General features: G+C 36.1%; 1 protein-coding gene across 9 annotated transcripts in view; it reads right to left on the bottom strand.

The window, feature by feature from the left end:
* HMBOX1 (homeobox containing 1) overlaps positions 1-3,746 on the bottom strand; it is a 109,401-nt gene extending 105,655 nt beyond the window's left edge. For all 9 annotated transcript variants that reach the window (XM_067745285.1, XM_067745288.1, XM_067745286.1 and 6 more), the window contains exon 1: positions 3,613-3,746. In XM_067745285.1, the coding sequence (XP_067601386.1) occupies positions 3,613-3,659 (47 nt within the window). In that variant the 5' untranslated portion in view covers positions 3,660-3,746. The remainder of the gene's footprint in view (positions 1-3,612) is intronic.
* Positions 3,747-16,777: the final 13,031 nt, after the last annotated feature.

Below are 16,777 nucleotides of genomic sequence, written 5' to 3'. Positions count from 1 at the left end.
TGTTGTGAAGCTGAAACTAACATACCATTGTAAAGCAATTATACTCCAATAAAGATGTTTAAAAAAAAAAAATAAGCAGGCAGAAATCTATAATTTTTATGTGAAACAGTTCTAGTTTTAGAGACAGGCTCATTAAAAATAAAAACAAACATTTTGTGGACCTAAAATAACATGCTGCAGGTCATTTGTGCCCATGGGCCACAGTATCTGCCTTATACCTATAAACATTTTCTTTTGCCCTCTTCCAATATTTTTTTTTTATTTGCCCTCTTCCAACATTTTCTTTTGCCCTCTTCATTTGTGACAAGCTATTCATCATAAAAGTCCTGTTTTCATGACAATTACATTCTTTCCTGATTGCCTAGTTTTTTTCCTTCAAGGTTTTATAATGTAAAACTTTAAACACAGAGAAAAGTTGAAATAAATTTACAGTGAATGCCCATACACTAACGACCTAGATTTTACCATTAACATTTTACTTGCTTTACTACATATCCATCCATTCCTTTATGCATCCATCCCTCTATTCATCTCATCTTTTGATGCATTTCAAAATCAGTTACAGACATCTGTACACTTCCCCCTAAATACTTCCACATGTATATCATTAATTAGAGCTCAGTATTTGTTCAGGTATTTTTTCTCTTGAAGAAAAATTTAGATAAAATAAAATATGAAAATCTTATGTTTACCATCTATGAGTTCTGAGAAGTACATCCACCTGTGAAATTCAAACCCCTATGAAGTTACAGAATATTACCATCACCCCCAGGAAGTTCCCTCATGCCCCTTCCTGGTCAGTCCCTGTCCTCTTCCCTCAGAGGCAATCACTGCTCAGATTTTTTTCCCATGACAGATTAGTTTTGTCTGTTCCAGAACCTCATCTAAATGGAACTTCTATGTACTCTTTTGTGTAAGGCTTCTTTCAGTATAAAGTTTTTGAGATTCATCTGCAATGTTGTATGTATCAGCAGTTTGTTCCTTTTTATTACTGAATAGTACTTCATTGTAGGAATATACCACAGTTTTGTTTAGCCATTCTATTTCGGACACCTGGACGGCTGCCAATTATTAGCTATTCTAAATCTTTGGCAATTACAACTGTACTCTGCTAATTTTCTTGTTAGCTTCATATACCACCCCCTCCCCCACACCCCCCATAACATACCATCAGCTAGTTGGGAGAGAGAGAAAAAAAAAAAACTTTCAACCAGAGTAACTCATTTACTTTTTCTCCTAACTGATGTCCAAAGAACCCTGCTTATTAACACAAATGCTCTATTATTAAAATGCTATGCAGTGTTGGTAATGTTCTGTTCTATGCTAGTTACATTACATAGGTACATTAGCTGTGAACATTCACCAAGTTGTACACTACTGATTTGTACATTTTTCAGTAGGTATACTACATTCAAAATTTGTTGGAAAAGCTGTGTAAACATTTTCCTAATGGCTTATAAGAGACACTTGACACTTCAGTTTCTATCTTAACCCTCAGCCCTTGGTCCTTTCTATCAAGTGCTTAGTAACACATTAATTCTTAATCCTAGGAAGTTCTTTTTAAAAGTAGCTGCCAAGGGCTTCCCTGGTGGCGCAGTGGTTCGGGGTCCGTCTGCCGATGCGGGGGACGCGGGTTCATGCCCTGGTCCGGGAGGATCCCGCGTGCCGCGGAGCGACTGGGCCCGTGAGCCATGGCCGCTGGGCCTGCGCGTCCGGAGCCTGTGCTCCGCGGCAGGAGGGGCCACAGCGGTGAAAGGCCCGCGTACCGCAAAAATATAAAAAATAAAAAATTTTTTTAAAGTAGCTGCCAAATCCCTTTAGTAATCCAAATAATTTACCTCTTAACTTAATGATTTGGTAAATTCCGGTTTCTGTACGTTATTCTTTGCTCTTGAAAATGGAGTTGTCCATTGCTAACTTCATGCTTTGAAGGTCTTCATACTTTCAAAATTCACCATAAACTGACCTTGTTTAGATACGAGATTTCAAGGACTGTTTTATTATACAGACAAAAAAAATCAATTATGATATTTTCCTATCCCATTTATATCAGAGCAGATAGAATTCTGTATATAATTCTTCAAACGTTTCTCTGTATGGAACAGCACTCTGTATATATTAGCATAAAACTAAAATAAATTACAAGAATTTAACCTGTTAACTGAAAAGTATCCATCCTAAAGCTTATATTACAACTACCAGAACTAAAGATTCCACAGTATCTGAAGCAATGTAATATTATGTTATTTCAGATTCCTTGACTATGGGAAACATTTTTAATCCAAAGTCATAAAAGGATATAACAGAAGGCACCTATTATTTTGTCTGCACAGAATGCCTCATTGTTTCCAATCACATGTTCTTGGGGATGTCACTCAAAATACCCTACCTTCTGGCCAACAGCGTGGGCACACAAGGAAACCAAGCCTTGTTCTCCTCAAAATATTCAGGTTAGAGTAGAAGGAAGATGGACAGTCACTGTAACTGTGCTCAGCTGTGGGAAGATGTTAGTCTGGTATATTCCTCACCATGCAGAAGAAGCTAGTTTGTAGGAAACTAAAGCAGGCATACTAAGAAATGCAGAGCAAAGGGGAAAGTTCTACAGTGTTCATATCCCTTGTTCTAGTCATTCCTAAGCCCCTACCTCATCCCTGCTCTTCTTCCCCACCAGGGGTTGAACCTGTGCCCCCTGCAGTGGAAGCGCAGAGTCTTAACCACTGGACCACCACGGAAGTCCACTCCTGCTCTTCTTGCTATATTGTTATGTAAGAGCATAAACTTCCCTTTATGCTTCACCTTGTTTAAATTAGATGTCTGTGCCTTGCACCAAGAGAGGTCCCTAATACAAAGATATACCTTAAGTAAAAAGATCTACAATTGCTAGAATAAAATGTATGACTCCTATAGAGCAGAATGATAGTGGCATAATGAGCAGGATCAAATCATGCATATGACACTGAAGGTACAATATTTTACTGAGAAAATGCCAAGATTAGAAGCTTTCTTGGATATTGAGAACAATATTCCAGTGGCAGTAACATAAACAAGGTACACATTCTGTCATTTTCGAATTTTATTTCTTATAATTCACCTAGTTTAAGCACATAATCATGAAATTATGGCTAAAATGACCTACAAAGGTCATCTAAGTCCATGATACCAGCAATTCTTTTATAACAGAAAAAGATAACATGTAAGAACTGAATTAATTTTCCTATGTAGCAGAAGAACTGTTCACAGGATAAGGAACATCTTTCACTTCAAATTACTAATCTGAATGCAGACTCAGGCCAACAGTAATTGAAAATGATGTGAGAAGAATTTTGACACTGTAGTAACACAGACAATGTCTGAAGCATAAAAGAACAATTAAATTCAGGAATTATGCCTCAGTTCATAAACTGACATTCTAAAAGACCATACTACTAGACCATAATAGTAAACGTATTTTACAATAAATTTTACCCCACTTGGATATGTAAACCCTTCTTGGATAAGGCCCGAGGTCCAGAACATACTTTCTTAAACTAAATCCTATAATCATGAAGGTTAAAGCATTCACAAATGATTAATCTTGAAATCATATGTGCAAATATGACACAACTACCTTACCTGTAAATCATCAACAGATAATAAGACCTTATTGGATAACACAGCATTTTCTTCAGCTTGACTGCTGTCTTTATCTTTTTATCTAGAATGACTAGGCAAAATATGGTCTAGTCATGTATTAGTTTGGTTTGTCATACATGGTATTTATTCCATGATGATTTAACACATTATTGCATCAGTCATAATATTAACCAACTAAAGACGTACTAAGGCCCTTCTTACTATTTATGGCACATTACACACACAATTATTATTACCATCAAAGGAGAGGCAATTTTAAAGTAAGAAAATGACAGGAGTGAGAATAAGTAAGAAATGAAGATTTGCTGGGGATTGAGCTTCACAGTATGGTAAAATGATTCTATAATTCAAACCAATGGCAGAACTGACTAACGCAGAGAAGAGAGACTATGACTACAGATAATAGTATAAAAATGTTCTTTTCATAATAAAAAGATTTTGAGAAAAATAAGATTATATTCAATTTACAATCATACTTTAATAGCTATTTTTAAATTACCACTAATTAAGGTTGAGATTTTTAAATTACAGCCACCTTATACACATTTGGGAAAATAAAATCCTAGTGTTGATAAAAACATGTAAGTTTACAGAGGGAGATATAAATTAGGTGTGCAATCAGAGAACAGGAGACCATTTAGACAAAAATCATTCAACTAACACTTATTGAGTGACCCCTATGTGTCAGACCATGTACAAGGCAGAGAGGATGCAACAAGGAACAAATTAGGCAAAAATTCCTGGCCTCATGATGCTTAATTACATTCTAATGGCTATAGAAAATAGCCATTAACAAATAAATTGTATTTTTTAAAAAAGGGAAACTCAGGCCCAAAGCAAACACAGTGCCTTCCCTTTCCCAAGGACACAGCTACTTAGCAGCAACTCAGGCTACAGTTCACACCACCTGGCCTATTCCAGAGACTTTTAGATATATGATAAAGCCAATGAGAGAAGAAAAAAGTTTAACAAAAAACCTAAATAACAAGGAAAATCTATCTTAATGTCTACTTACTGGATTATAGAACTGTCAACCAAAACAGAAGGAATTTAATTGAAATATTGGTTGACCCAAATTTTAGAAAATGCTTACGCTAAAGGCACTCTGCACTAGACTCTAAAGATGTACTTAATGAGCTAATAGATACTTTATCTACTCTAGAATACTTTTATTCAGAGGCCTATTTAATATGAACTAGTGGTTACAGCTCATGTCCTAGCACAAAAAAAACTCTCTACATAATACCACCATCCAATTTGTATTTTTTGCCAGACTCCAAAGAAAGTCTACCAGCTACATTAGCTAATAGACTTAACTACATTATCATCCCCAGTAGGTAAAGAAAATGGCTAAGGTGTTTAGTAGTTTGCATACAAAAGGCAGCATTAAGGTAGCATTCTTCCAATATTCTGCTTGTCACAAGGTATTTAATACCAGCCATCTATTTCACAAATTTCTAGGCTATTAAGCAGTTTAAAATTATATGTAATTTTATGTTCAATTGAAAATTAATGTTAGACTTCAAACTTGAAACAGAAATGGTAAAAGAGAAAGTTGATAGATTTGAAAATTCATTCCTTACCACATAACTATGAAAAAATTCTTTCAGCTCTACAAACGCCTGCTGTCATTTGTGGATCATAATCATAATGATTTTTAAATTTTATTAAAACAATTGAGAGGATGAAAATTAAGAGAAGAATTAGATACTTACACCACTGGAAAGGAACTGAGCATACTTTACATGAGGTGAATCAATATCTTTTCTAGAGATGATCAGCGTTATTTATCATTCTGTGGAATAAAGACAGAAAATTCAGAAATAGTTTTTAATCAAGTATTGAACAAAAATTTTAATTACATACTTAAGGATTAACAGTTAACATCGGATACTCATGATTTTAAAATTATTTTGTAATTCTGAAAGGAAACATTGGTTTGAAGGAAAATTTTAAAAATAGAAAAATGCTTTTGATAGCTTTCAAAATCATTCACTTGGAAAAAGTAATGAAAATCATACCCCTGAAGCTTAATCTGTTACCAGACACCACTGAGGGAAACAGATTTAAACATGCAATGGAATATATATATATACACACACTGTAGTGACATTCAAGATAATTTGTTGATAATAACATCAATGCGTTTATGTAGAATCCTATAAACAAAAAACCACACCACAGCATGATTGCAGCTAACAGTCTTAACTGTGGGGTAAATCCTGGGGTCTAGTTCCAAGTCTATTACTTATTTTACTGCTAGCCAAATCTTCAGTGACTGAATTTCTCTAAGTCTCAATCTCTGCATCTATAAAACAGGGATAATAGATAACTACTTCAAAACGCTACAAGAATTTAAAACATTTTTTAAATGGTGGTGATGAAGCACTTCACAAACTATCAAGTAGCAGAGACTATTAATACCAGTTTAAAAAAGACACCAATACCCATGTCGATTCCTGAACAGAGTGTAAGTTAATAATGGAGTGAGTCTAGTACTTCTATCTTCTGATTAGCATTCTACTGCTTTATTCAGCATTCAGACACTGTGACCCCTTTCAATTCAGACATAGATCTGAACAAAAAGTGAAATCTACCATTCACAGTTTAGGAGCTAAAGATCATGTATTACTGACTGAACTTATTAGCACTTTCAAACCATAATCTATAGAGGCAGCTATTTCCATGAACTCAAAGTTAATATTATAAATTAGACAAAAGTTAAAAATGTTGATGTCAAAAACTCTCTCATTAAAATACACATTCAGCACTGAATTATATAAAGCAAGACCAAAGTGTCTAACAGTGACTAATGATATATGTGAAATATACAGGGTAAAGTTAGAAATCTTTCATATTTCATATCCTAAATTGTAGCTTTAATGAAGTTCCTGCTGTAGTTAATTTTATTGCTGACTTAAGAAACACTGGTCCTAAAAGGTAGATATAAAATACAAAGAAAATCTACTGAAAATATTGTTGATTACATTTCCTAGACAAAATAGCAACACCAAGCCACAAAACTGATTACTGGTCAATACACGTTTTTTCCACTCTTGCTCAAATGCAGTTAAAATATACTAAGTATTTACTTGCCCTGACATAGGCACAAGGTCATAATATGAGTAAGATATGGTCCCAGCAGTGTAGAACCTTATTGAACTATGCGGAAGGGTCAAATAAAAATCACACACACACACATCCTTCTAATAAAAGGCATAATGTGATAAGTCTAAAAATTCAAGGTCTATGAGAATAACAATTTAGAAATTAATTTAGGTCACAGAGAACTGGGAAGACTTCTTCAAGTGAGATCTCAGCTGTTATCTGAAGTTTAGAATAAGACTTCCACCAAACCAAAATGTGAAGGGAAGTTAGAATCAGTGGAGGAAAGAATCAGGGAGAAGGAACAATTAAAAGAGATTATGAAGGATGATTAGGGAATAAGTAGACCTGTGTTGTTGGCCTTTAACATGTATGTATGAGAAGACAGGTAGAAAGGGAGGACTTCAACTATCTATGGAGGGCTGGTAAATGCCTTGCAGTAATTCTGACCTTTATTCTGTAAGAATGCGAATGATGCTACAGCTGAATCAGACAATCTAGGAAGTAAATCACCAAAGACCCTCATTTCACAGATAAGGAAACTGAGATTAAGACACTGATACAGACCTGTATAACTGCAAATCACTGAATTCATGTCATTTATATTTCAGATATAAATGGGCTAAAAATATTCTATAAAAATAAAATATTCTAAGAACAGAAGACCAAGCAAGCATGGTGCTATGAGTTCTCTACTCTCAGGTTCAACGTCACAGAGCCCTCCTAGCATAGGATACAGATTTTTTTAAAACTGACAGATTAAAAATGTATATTAAAATCACACCCATTAGAATGGCTATAATCAAGAAACAGAAAATAACAAGGATTGGCACAGATGTGGATAAAATAAAAGCTTTGTGTGCTGCCGATGAAAATGTGTAATGGTGGTGCCACTATGGAAAATACAATAGTATGGCAGTTCCTCAAAACAATTAAACACAGATTACCATAAGATCCGCAGTTCTACTTCTGGGTGTATACCCAGAAGAAGTGAAAGCAGGGACTCGAAAATATATTTGTACACCCAAGTTTATAGCAGCATATTCACAAAAGCCAAAAGGTAGAAACAAACTCAAATGTCCATCGATGGATGAATGGCTAAACAAAATGTGGTACACACATAACATATAAGGGAATATTATTCAGCCTTAAAAAACAAGGAAATTCTGACATAGTAACACGGATGAACCCTGAAGGCATTACACTAAGTGAAACAAGACAGTCACAAAAGGTCAAATACTGTATAATTCCACTTTTAAGAGGTATTTAGAGTCATCAAATTCAAATAGAAAGTAGAATGGTGCTTGAATGGGGCTGTGGAAGGGGGAGTTATTGTTTAATGGTACAAAGTTTCAGTTTGGGAAGATGAAAAAGTTCTAGAGATGGATGACAGTGATGGTTGTACAACAATGTTTACTGTGCTTAATGTCACTGAACTGTATGCTTAAAAATGGTTAAAATGGTAAATTTTATATTATGTATATTTTATTACTGCAAAAAGTAGAGTATTACAATAAAAGAAAATGTACATTAAAAGGTATCAGGGATAAAAGTTCAAGGATGCTGAATCATATTTAAGCACCCAGCTATAAAAAGCAAGTAAGTTATAAAAGATAAAAAATCAGCTCCTCATTGGACTTCTAATCTGTTATACTTTAAAAAAAGAGAAAGAAAGAGTTGAATAACATTCACAGGGGACAAGGAGAAAAGAATTCCATACCAACAAAACTTACACTTTGATATATGAAAAAAATTGCAAATATGCAAGAATTGAGAGAGTATATTTTCTCAGTTACCCCAACTGAGAAAAATAATTGAGAAAGGGTTCTAAATAAGAAAAAATAAACCAGAATAGAGACATGGTAACAGGGAAGATGATGAGAAAGGGTAATATAAGCAACGAATCTTTCAGTTTATATCATGTAATATACATTTAGATAATAACCGAATATCTAAGAATGTATAACTTACATGATAAATAAGGACTCTTGAAACAAAGGACTTTATCCCCAAAGAAATTTTAATAGATATCTATTCAAGATGTACTAAACAATCTATTCAAAATAAAAGAGTTGTAGGCAGGGTAGATGGAGGGAGGCAGAAGTAAAAGTACTCCCAAGATCTGAAAGAAGAGAACGAGGGGAAAACAGAAGAGAGGCAGAAAATAAAAGTACTCTAAAGGTCTCATCTTTTCATGGTCAAGAAGACACCTGGGAGAAAAATGCGCATCTCTTTGGGGAAAATAGTATTTTGTTTTAATTTATTTTGTTCTCTGCAAAAAATGCAGAGAAACATGTATCAATCGAGGCATAATTTCAAGGTCAAAAGTATTGAGTGGGGACTTCCCTGGTGGCACAGTGGGTAGGAATCCACCTGCCAATGCAGGGGACACGGGTTCGAGCCCTGGTCTGGGAAGATCCCACATGCCACGGAGCAACTAAGCCCGTGTGCCACAACTACTAAGCCTGCACTCTAGAGCCCGCGAGCCACACCTACTGAGCCTGCGCACCTAAAGCCTGTGCTCCGCAACAACAGAAGCCACTGCAGTGAGAAGCCTGTACACCGAAACAAAGAGTAGCCCCTGCTTGCTGCAACTACAGAAAGCCCATGAGCAGCAATGAGGACCCAACGCAGCCAAATACATAAATTAATTAAATAAATTTGAGTTAAAAAAAGTATCGAGTAGGATAAAGATTATACAATTGTAAAATATACAGTTTATGACCAATATGAGTTATAAAGTTGTATATACCAAATAACACAGCAGGTAATAAAGCAAAACTTATTAGAGCTTTAATAATTTTATTTTTAAAGATACAAATACACTCACTGATGTGTATAAAATTGATGACTAATAAGGACCTGCTGTATAAAAAATAAATAAAATAAAATTCAAAAATTTTTTAAAAAGCAAAGAAAAAAAAAGATACAAATATACTGAGTTATTTCAGTATACCTTGTAGAAGAGACAAATATAGTTCCAAAAAACAAAAAACAGAAATTATATTAACAATAAACTAATTTCAGAGATACGTAATATAGAAAATTTAGGAAAAGGTACCAAAAATATTTTGTTATAAATGACGAGATGACCTAGATAATCTTTGGATCAAAGAAGAAATCAAAAGAGAAATTATGATCTACATAGTAAGCTACAACATAAAATAGCTATGATTTAATAATCATAATAAAAACCCAGGTGACCTAGCAAAATTTGTATTCAGAAGTAAATTTATGGCCTTCATAGCTTTTAATATTTTTAAAAGGCAGAGGCGGGGGGGAAACCTAGTAAATAAGAAATTAGAAAAAATACAAACTGCATCAAAATGAACTAGGAAGAAAGAACTAAGAGATACTATTTGACATTAATATAAAGTAAAGAAGTTATAGAAAGCATAAATAAGTCCAAAAGCTAGCTCTCTGAAACATGATTAAAGAATCAGAGAGTCTAATAAGGGGGTGAAAAAAAAAAGAGTGATAGGGAAAACTCACGATAGTCAAAATGAAAAGAGAAATCATAAGTATAGGAGAGAATTAAGAAAATAAGACAGGGCTTCCCTGGTGGCACAGTGGTTGAGAGTCCGCCTGCCGACGCAGGGGACACAGATTCGTGCCCCGGTCCGGGAAGATCCCACATGCCATGAAGCGGCTGGGCCTGTGAGCCACGGCCGCTGAGCCTGCGCGTCCAGAGCCTGTGCTCCACAACGGGAGAGACCACAACAGTGAGAGGCCCGCGTACCGCAAAAAAAAAAGAAAAGAAAATAAGACAAAGCTAAGAAAATACAAATGCAATTTCTTGGCAATTCATTTGAAAACCGAAGAGAAAAATGTTTTCCCAGTAAGACAGAAAATATCAAAATTGACCCAAGAGAAATGAACTGAGTAGAACCAAATAGCACGAATTAAAGGTAATTAAAAATCTACTGAAGGAGGAGGAACTAAGATGGCAGAGTAGAAGGATGTGCTCTCACTCCCTCTTGTGAGAACACGAGAATCACAACTAGCTCCTGGACAATCATCGACAGGAAGACACTGGAACTCACCAAAAAAGATACCCCACATCCAAAGACAAAGGAGAAGCCACAACGAGACGGTAGGAGGGGTGCAATCACAGTAAAATCAAATCCCATAACTGCTGGGTGGGTGACTCACAGACTGGAGAACACATACCACAGAAGTCCACCAACTGGAGGAGTGAAGGTTCTGAGCCCCATGTCAGGCTTCCCAACCTGGGGGTCCGGCAACGGGAGGAGGAATTGCTAGAGAACCAGACTTTGAAGCCTAGTAGTATTTCACTACAGGACTTCGACAGGACTGGGGGAAACAGAGACTCCACTCTTGGAGGGCACACACAAAGTAGTGTGCGCATCGGGACCCAGGGAAAGGAGCAGTGTCCCCAGGGTAAGCTGAACCAGCCCTAACTGCTAGTGTTGGAGGGTCTCCTGCAGAGGAAGGGGGTGGCTGTGGCTCGCTGTGGGGACAAGGACACTGACAGCAGAAATTCTGGAAAGTACTCCTTGGCGTGAGCCCTCCCAGAGTCTCTCATTAGCCCCACCAAAGAGCCCAGGTAGGCTCCAGTGTTGGGTTGCCTCAGACCAAACAACCAACAGGGAGGGAACCGAGCCCCACCCATCAACAGTCAAGCAGATTAAAGTTTTAATGAGCTCTGCGCACCAGAGCAACACCCAGATCTACCCACCATCAGTCCCTCCCATCAGGAAACTTGCTCAAGCCTCTTACATAGCCTAATCCACCAGAGGGCAGACAGCAGAAGCAAGAACTACAATCCTGCAGCCTGTGGAACAAAAACCACATTCACAGAAAGATAGACAAGATGAAAAGGCAGAGGGCTATGTACCACATGAAGCAACAAGATAAAGCCCCAGAAAAACAACTAAATGAAGTAGAGATAGGCAACCGTCCAGAAAAAGAATTCAGAATAATGAAAGTGAAGATGATCCAGGACCTCGGAAAAAGAATGGAGGCAAAGATTAAGAAGATGCAAGAAATGTTTGACAAAGACCTAGAAGAATTAAAGAACACACAACAGAGATGAACAATACAATAACTGAAATGAAAACTACACTAGAAGGAATCAATAGCAGAATAACTGAGGCAGAAGAACAGGTAAATGACCTGGAACACAGAATGGTGGAGTTCACTGCTGCGGAACAGAATAAAGAAAAAAGAATGAAAAGAAATGAAGACAGCCTAAGAGACCTCTGGGACAACATTAAATGCAAAAACATTCACATTATAGGCATCCCAGAAGGAGAAGAGAGAGAGAAAGGACCAGAGAAAATATTTGAAGAGATTATAGTCGAAAACTTCCCTAACATGGGAAAGGAAATAGCTACCCAAGTCCAGGAAGCACAGCGAGTCCCATACAGGATAAATGCAAGGAGAAACACACTGAGACACACAGTAATCAAACTGGCAAAAATTAAAGACAAAGAAAAATTATCGAAGGCAGCAAGGGAAAAACGACAAATAACATACAAGGGAACTCCCATCAGGTTAACAGCTGATTTCTCAGCAGAAACTCTACAAGCCAGAAGGGAGGGGCATGATATACTTAAAGTGATGAAAGGGAAGAACCTACAACCAAGATTACTCTACCCAGCAAGGATCTCATTCAGATTCGATGGAGAAATCAAAAGCTTTACAGACAAGCAAAAGCTAAGAGAATTCAGCACCACCAAACCAGCTCTACAAGAAATGCTAAAGGAACTTCTCTAAGTGGGAAACACAAGAGAAGGACCTACAAAAACAAACCCAAAACAATTAAGAAAATGGTCATAGGAACATACATATCAATAATTACCTTAAACGTGAATGAATTAAATGCTCCAACCAAAAGACACAGGCTTGCTGAATGGATACAAAAACAAGACCCATATATATGCTGTCTACAAGAGACCCACTACACACCTAGCGACATATACAGACTGAAAGTGAGGGGATGGAAAAAGATATACCATGCAAATGGAAATCAAAAGAAAGCTGGAGTAGCAATACTCGTATGAGATAAAATAGACTTTAAAATAAAGAATGTTACAAGAGACAAGAACGGACACTACATAATGATCAAGAGATCAATCCAAGAAGAAGATATAACCATTATAAATATATATGCACCCAACATAGGAGCACCTCAGTACATAAGGCAACCACTAACAGCTATAAAAGAGGAAATCGACAGTAACACAATAATAGTGGGGGACTTTAACACCTCACTTACACCAATGGACAGATCATCCAAAATGAAAATAAATAAGGAAACAGAAGCTTTAAATGACACAATAGACCAGATAGATTTAATTGATATTTATAGGACATTCCATCCAAAAACAGCAGATTACACTTTCTTCTCAAGTGCGCACAGAACATTCTCCAGGACAGATCACATCTTGGGTCACAAATCAAGCCTCAGTAAATTTAAGAAAACTGAAATCATATCAAGCATCTTTTCTGACCACAACGCTATGAGATTAGAAATGAATTACAGGGAAAAAAACGTAAAAAACAGAAACACATGGAGGCTAAACAATATGTTACTAAATAACCAAGAGATCACTGAAGAAATCAAAGAGGAAGTCACAAAATACCTAGAGACAAATGACAATGAAAACACAACGATCCAACATTTATGGGATGCAGCAAAAGCAGTTCTACGAGAGAAGTTTATAGCTATACAAGCCTACCTCAAGAAACAAGAAAAATCTCAAATAAACAATCTAACCTTACATCTAAAGGAACTAGAGAAAGAAGAACAAACAAAACCCAAAGTTAGCAGAAGGACAGAAATCATAAAGACCAGAGCAGAAATAAATGAAATAGAAACAAAGAAAACAATAGCAAAGATCAATAAAACTAAAAGCTGGTTCTTTGAGAAGATAAACAAAATTGATAAACCATTAGCCAGACTCACCAAGAAAAAGAGGGAGAGGACTCAAATCAACAAAATTAGAAATAAAAAAGGAGAAGTTACAACAGACACAGCAGAAATACAAAGCATCCTAGGAGACTACTACAAGCAACTCTATGCCAATAAAATGGACAACCTGGAAGAAATGGACAAATTCTTAGAAACGTATAACCTCCCAAGACTGAACCAGGAAGAAATAGAAAATATGAACAGACCAATCACAAGTAATGAAATTGAAACTGTGATTAAAAAACTTCCAACAAACAAAAGTCCAGAACCAGATGGCTTCACAGGTGAATTCTATCAAACATTTAGAGAAGAGCTAACACCCATCCTTCTCAAACTCTTCCAAAACTTGCAGAGGAAGGAACACTCCCAAACTCATTCCATGAGGCCACCATCACCCTGATACCAAAACCAGACAAACATACTACAAAAAAAGAAAATTACAGACCAATATCACTGATGAATATAGATGCAAAAATCCTCAACAAAATACTAGCAAACAGACTCCAACAACACATTAAAAGGATCATACACCATGATCAAGTGGGATTTATCCCAGGGATGCAAGGATTCTTCAATATGCGCAAATCAATGTGATACACCATATTAACAAATTAAATGAGAAAAACCATATGATCATCTCAATAGATGCAGAAAAAGCTTTTGACAAAATTCAACACCCATTTATGATAAAAACTCTCCAGAAAGTGGGCATAGAGGGAACCGACCTCAACATAATAAAGGCCATATACGACAAACCCACAGCAAACATCATTGTCAATGGTGAAAAACTGAAAGCATTTCCTCTAAGATCAGGAACAAGACAAGGATGTCCACTCTCACCACTATTATTCAACATAGTTTTGGAAGTCCTAGCCGTGGCAATCAGAGAAGAAAAAGAAATAAAAGGAAAACAAATTGGAAAAGAAGTAGTAAAACTGTCACTGTTTGCAGATGACATGATACTATACATACAGAATCCTAAAGATGCCACCAGACAACTACTAGAGCTAATCAATGAATTTGGTAAAGTTGCAGGATACAAAATTAATGCACAGAAATCTCTTGCATTCCTATACACTAATAATGAAAAATCTGAAAAAGAAATTAAGGAAACTCCCGTTTACCACTGCAACATAAAGAATAAAATACCTAGGAATAAACCTACCTAGGAAGACAAAAGACCTGTATGTAGAAAACTATAAGACACTGATGAAAGAAATTAAAGATGATACCAACAGATGGAGAGATATACCATGTTCTTGGATTGGAAGAATTAATATTGTGAAAATGACTATACTCCCCAAAGCAATCTACAGATTCAATGCAATCCCTATCAAATTACCAATGGCATTTTTTACAGAACTAGAACAAAAAATCTTAAAATTTGTATAGAGACACAAAAGACCCCGAGTACCCAAAGCAGTCTTGAGGGAAAAAAAATGGAGCTGGAGGAATCAGGCTCCCTGACTTCACACTATACAACAAAGCTACAGTAATCAAGACAATATGGTACTGGCACAAAAATAGAAACATAGATCAATGGAACAAGATAGAAAGCGAGATAAACGCACACACCTATGGTCAACTAATCTATTACAAAGTAGGCAAGGATATACAATGGAGAAAAGACAGTCTCTTCAATAAGTGGTGCTGGGAAAACTGGACAGCTACATGTAAAAGAATGAAATTAGAACATTCCCTAACAGCATACACAAAAATAAAATCAAAATGGATTCAAGAGCTAAATGTAAGACCGGACACTATAAAACTCTTAGAGGAAAACATAAGAAGAACACTCTTTGACATAAATCACAGCAAGATCTTTTTTGATCCACCTCCTAGAGTAATGGAAATAAAAACAAAAATAAACAAATGGAACCTAATGAAACTTAAAAGCTTTTGCACAGCAAAGGAAACCATAAACAAGACGAAAAAACAATCCTCAGAATGGGAGAAAATATTTGCAAACGAATCAATGGACAGAGGATTAATCTCCAAAATATATAAACAGCTCATGCAGCTCAATATTAAAGAAACAAACAACCCAATCCAAAAATGGGCAGAAGACCTAAATAGACATTTCTCCAAAGAAGACATACAGATGGCCAAGAAGCACATGAAAAGCTGCTCAACATCATTAATTATTAGAGAAATGCAAATCAAAACTACAGTAAGGTATCACCTCACACCAGTTAGAATGGGCATCATCAGAAAATCTACAAACAACAAATGCTGGAGAGGGTGTGGAGAAAAGGGAACCCTCTTGCACGGTTGGTGGGAATGTAAATTGATACAGCCACTATGCAGAACTGTATGGAGGTTCCTTAAAAAACTAAAAATAGAATTACCATATGATCCAGCAATCCCACTACTGGGCATATACCCAGAGAAAACCATAATTCAAAAAGACACATGCACCCCAATGTTCATTGCAGCACTATTTACAATAGTCAGGTCATGGAAGCAACCTAAATGCCCATCTCCAGACGAATGGATAAAGAAGTTGTGGTACATATATACAATGGAATATTACTCAGCCATAGAAAGGAATGAAATTGAGTCATCTGTTGAGACATCGATGGATCTAGAGACTGTCATACAGAATGAAGTAAGTCAGAAAGAGAAAAACAAATATCGTATATTAACGCATGTATGTGGAACCTAGAAAAATGGTACAGGTGAACCGGTTTGCAGGGCAGAAGTTGAGACACAGATGTAGAGAACAAACGTATGGACACCAAAGGGGGAAAGCCGCAGGGGGGTGGGGATGGTGGTGTGCTGAATTGGGTGATTGGGATTGACATGTATACACGGATGTGTATAAAATTGATGACTAGTAAGAACCTGCTGTGTAAAAAAAATAATAAAATTAAATTTAAAAAAAAAAGAAATCTACTATAGACAAAGACATTGAGACCTGTTGGGTTCCCAGCAGATTCTTAATCTTAAAATAAACATAGTTCTAATAATATTAAACCATAGAAAAATACCGAAAATGTTTCATTTTATGAAGTCAGAATAACAGTACCAAATCTAATAGTATGTAGCACACAAAACACCATAAACCAATTTCACTTAGAAGTTAAACGTAAAAATTCTAAA

The sequence above is a fragment of the Pseudorca crassidens genome, chromosome 7, assembly GCF_039906515.1.
Source record: "Pseudorca crassidens isolate mPseCra1 chromosome 7, mPseCra1.hap1, whole genome shotgun sequence".
Lineage (NCBI taxonomy): Eukaryota > Metazoa > Chordata > Mammalia > Artiodactyla > Delphinidae > Pseudorca > Pseudorca crassidens.
Note: the sequence above shows the minus strand (reverse complement) of the source record. Positions and strands in the feature narration are given on the sequence as shown.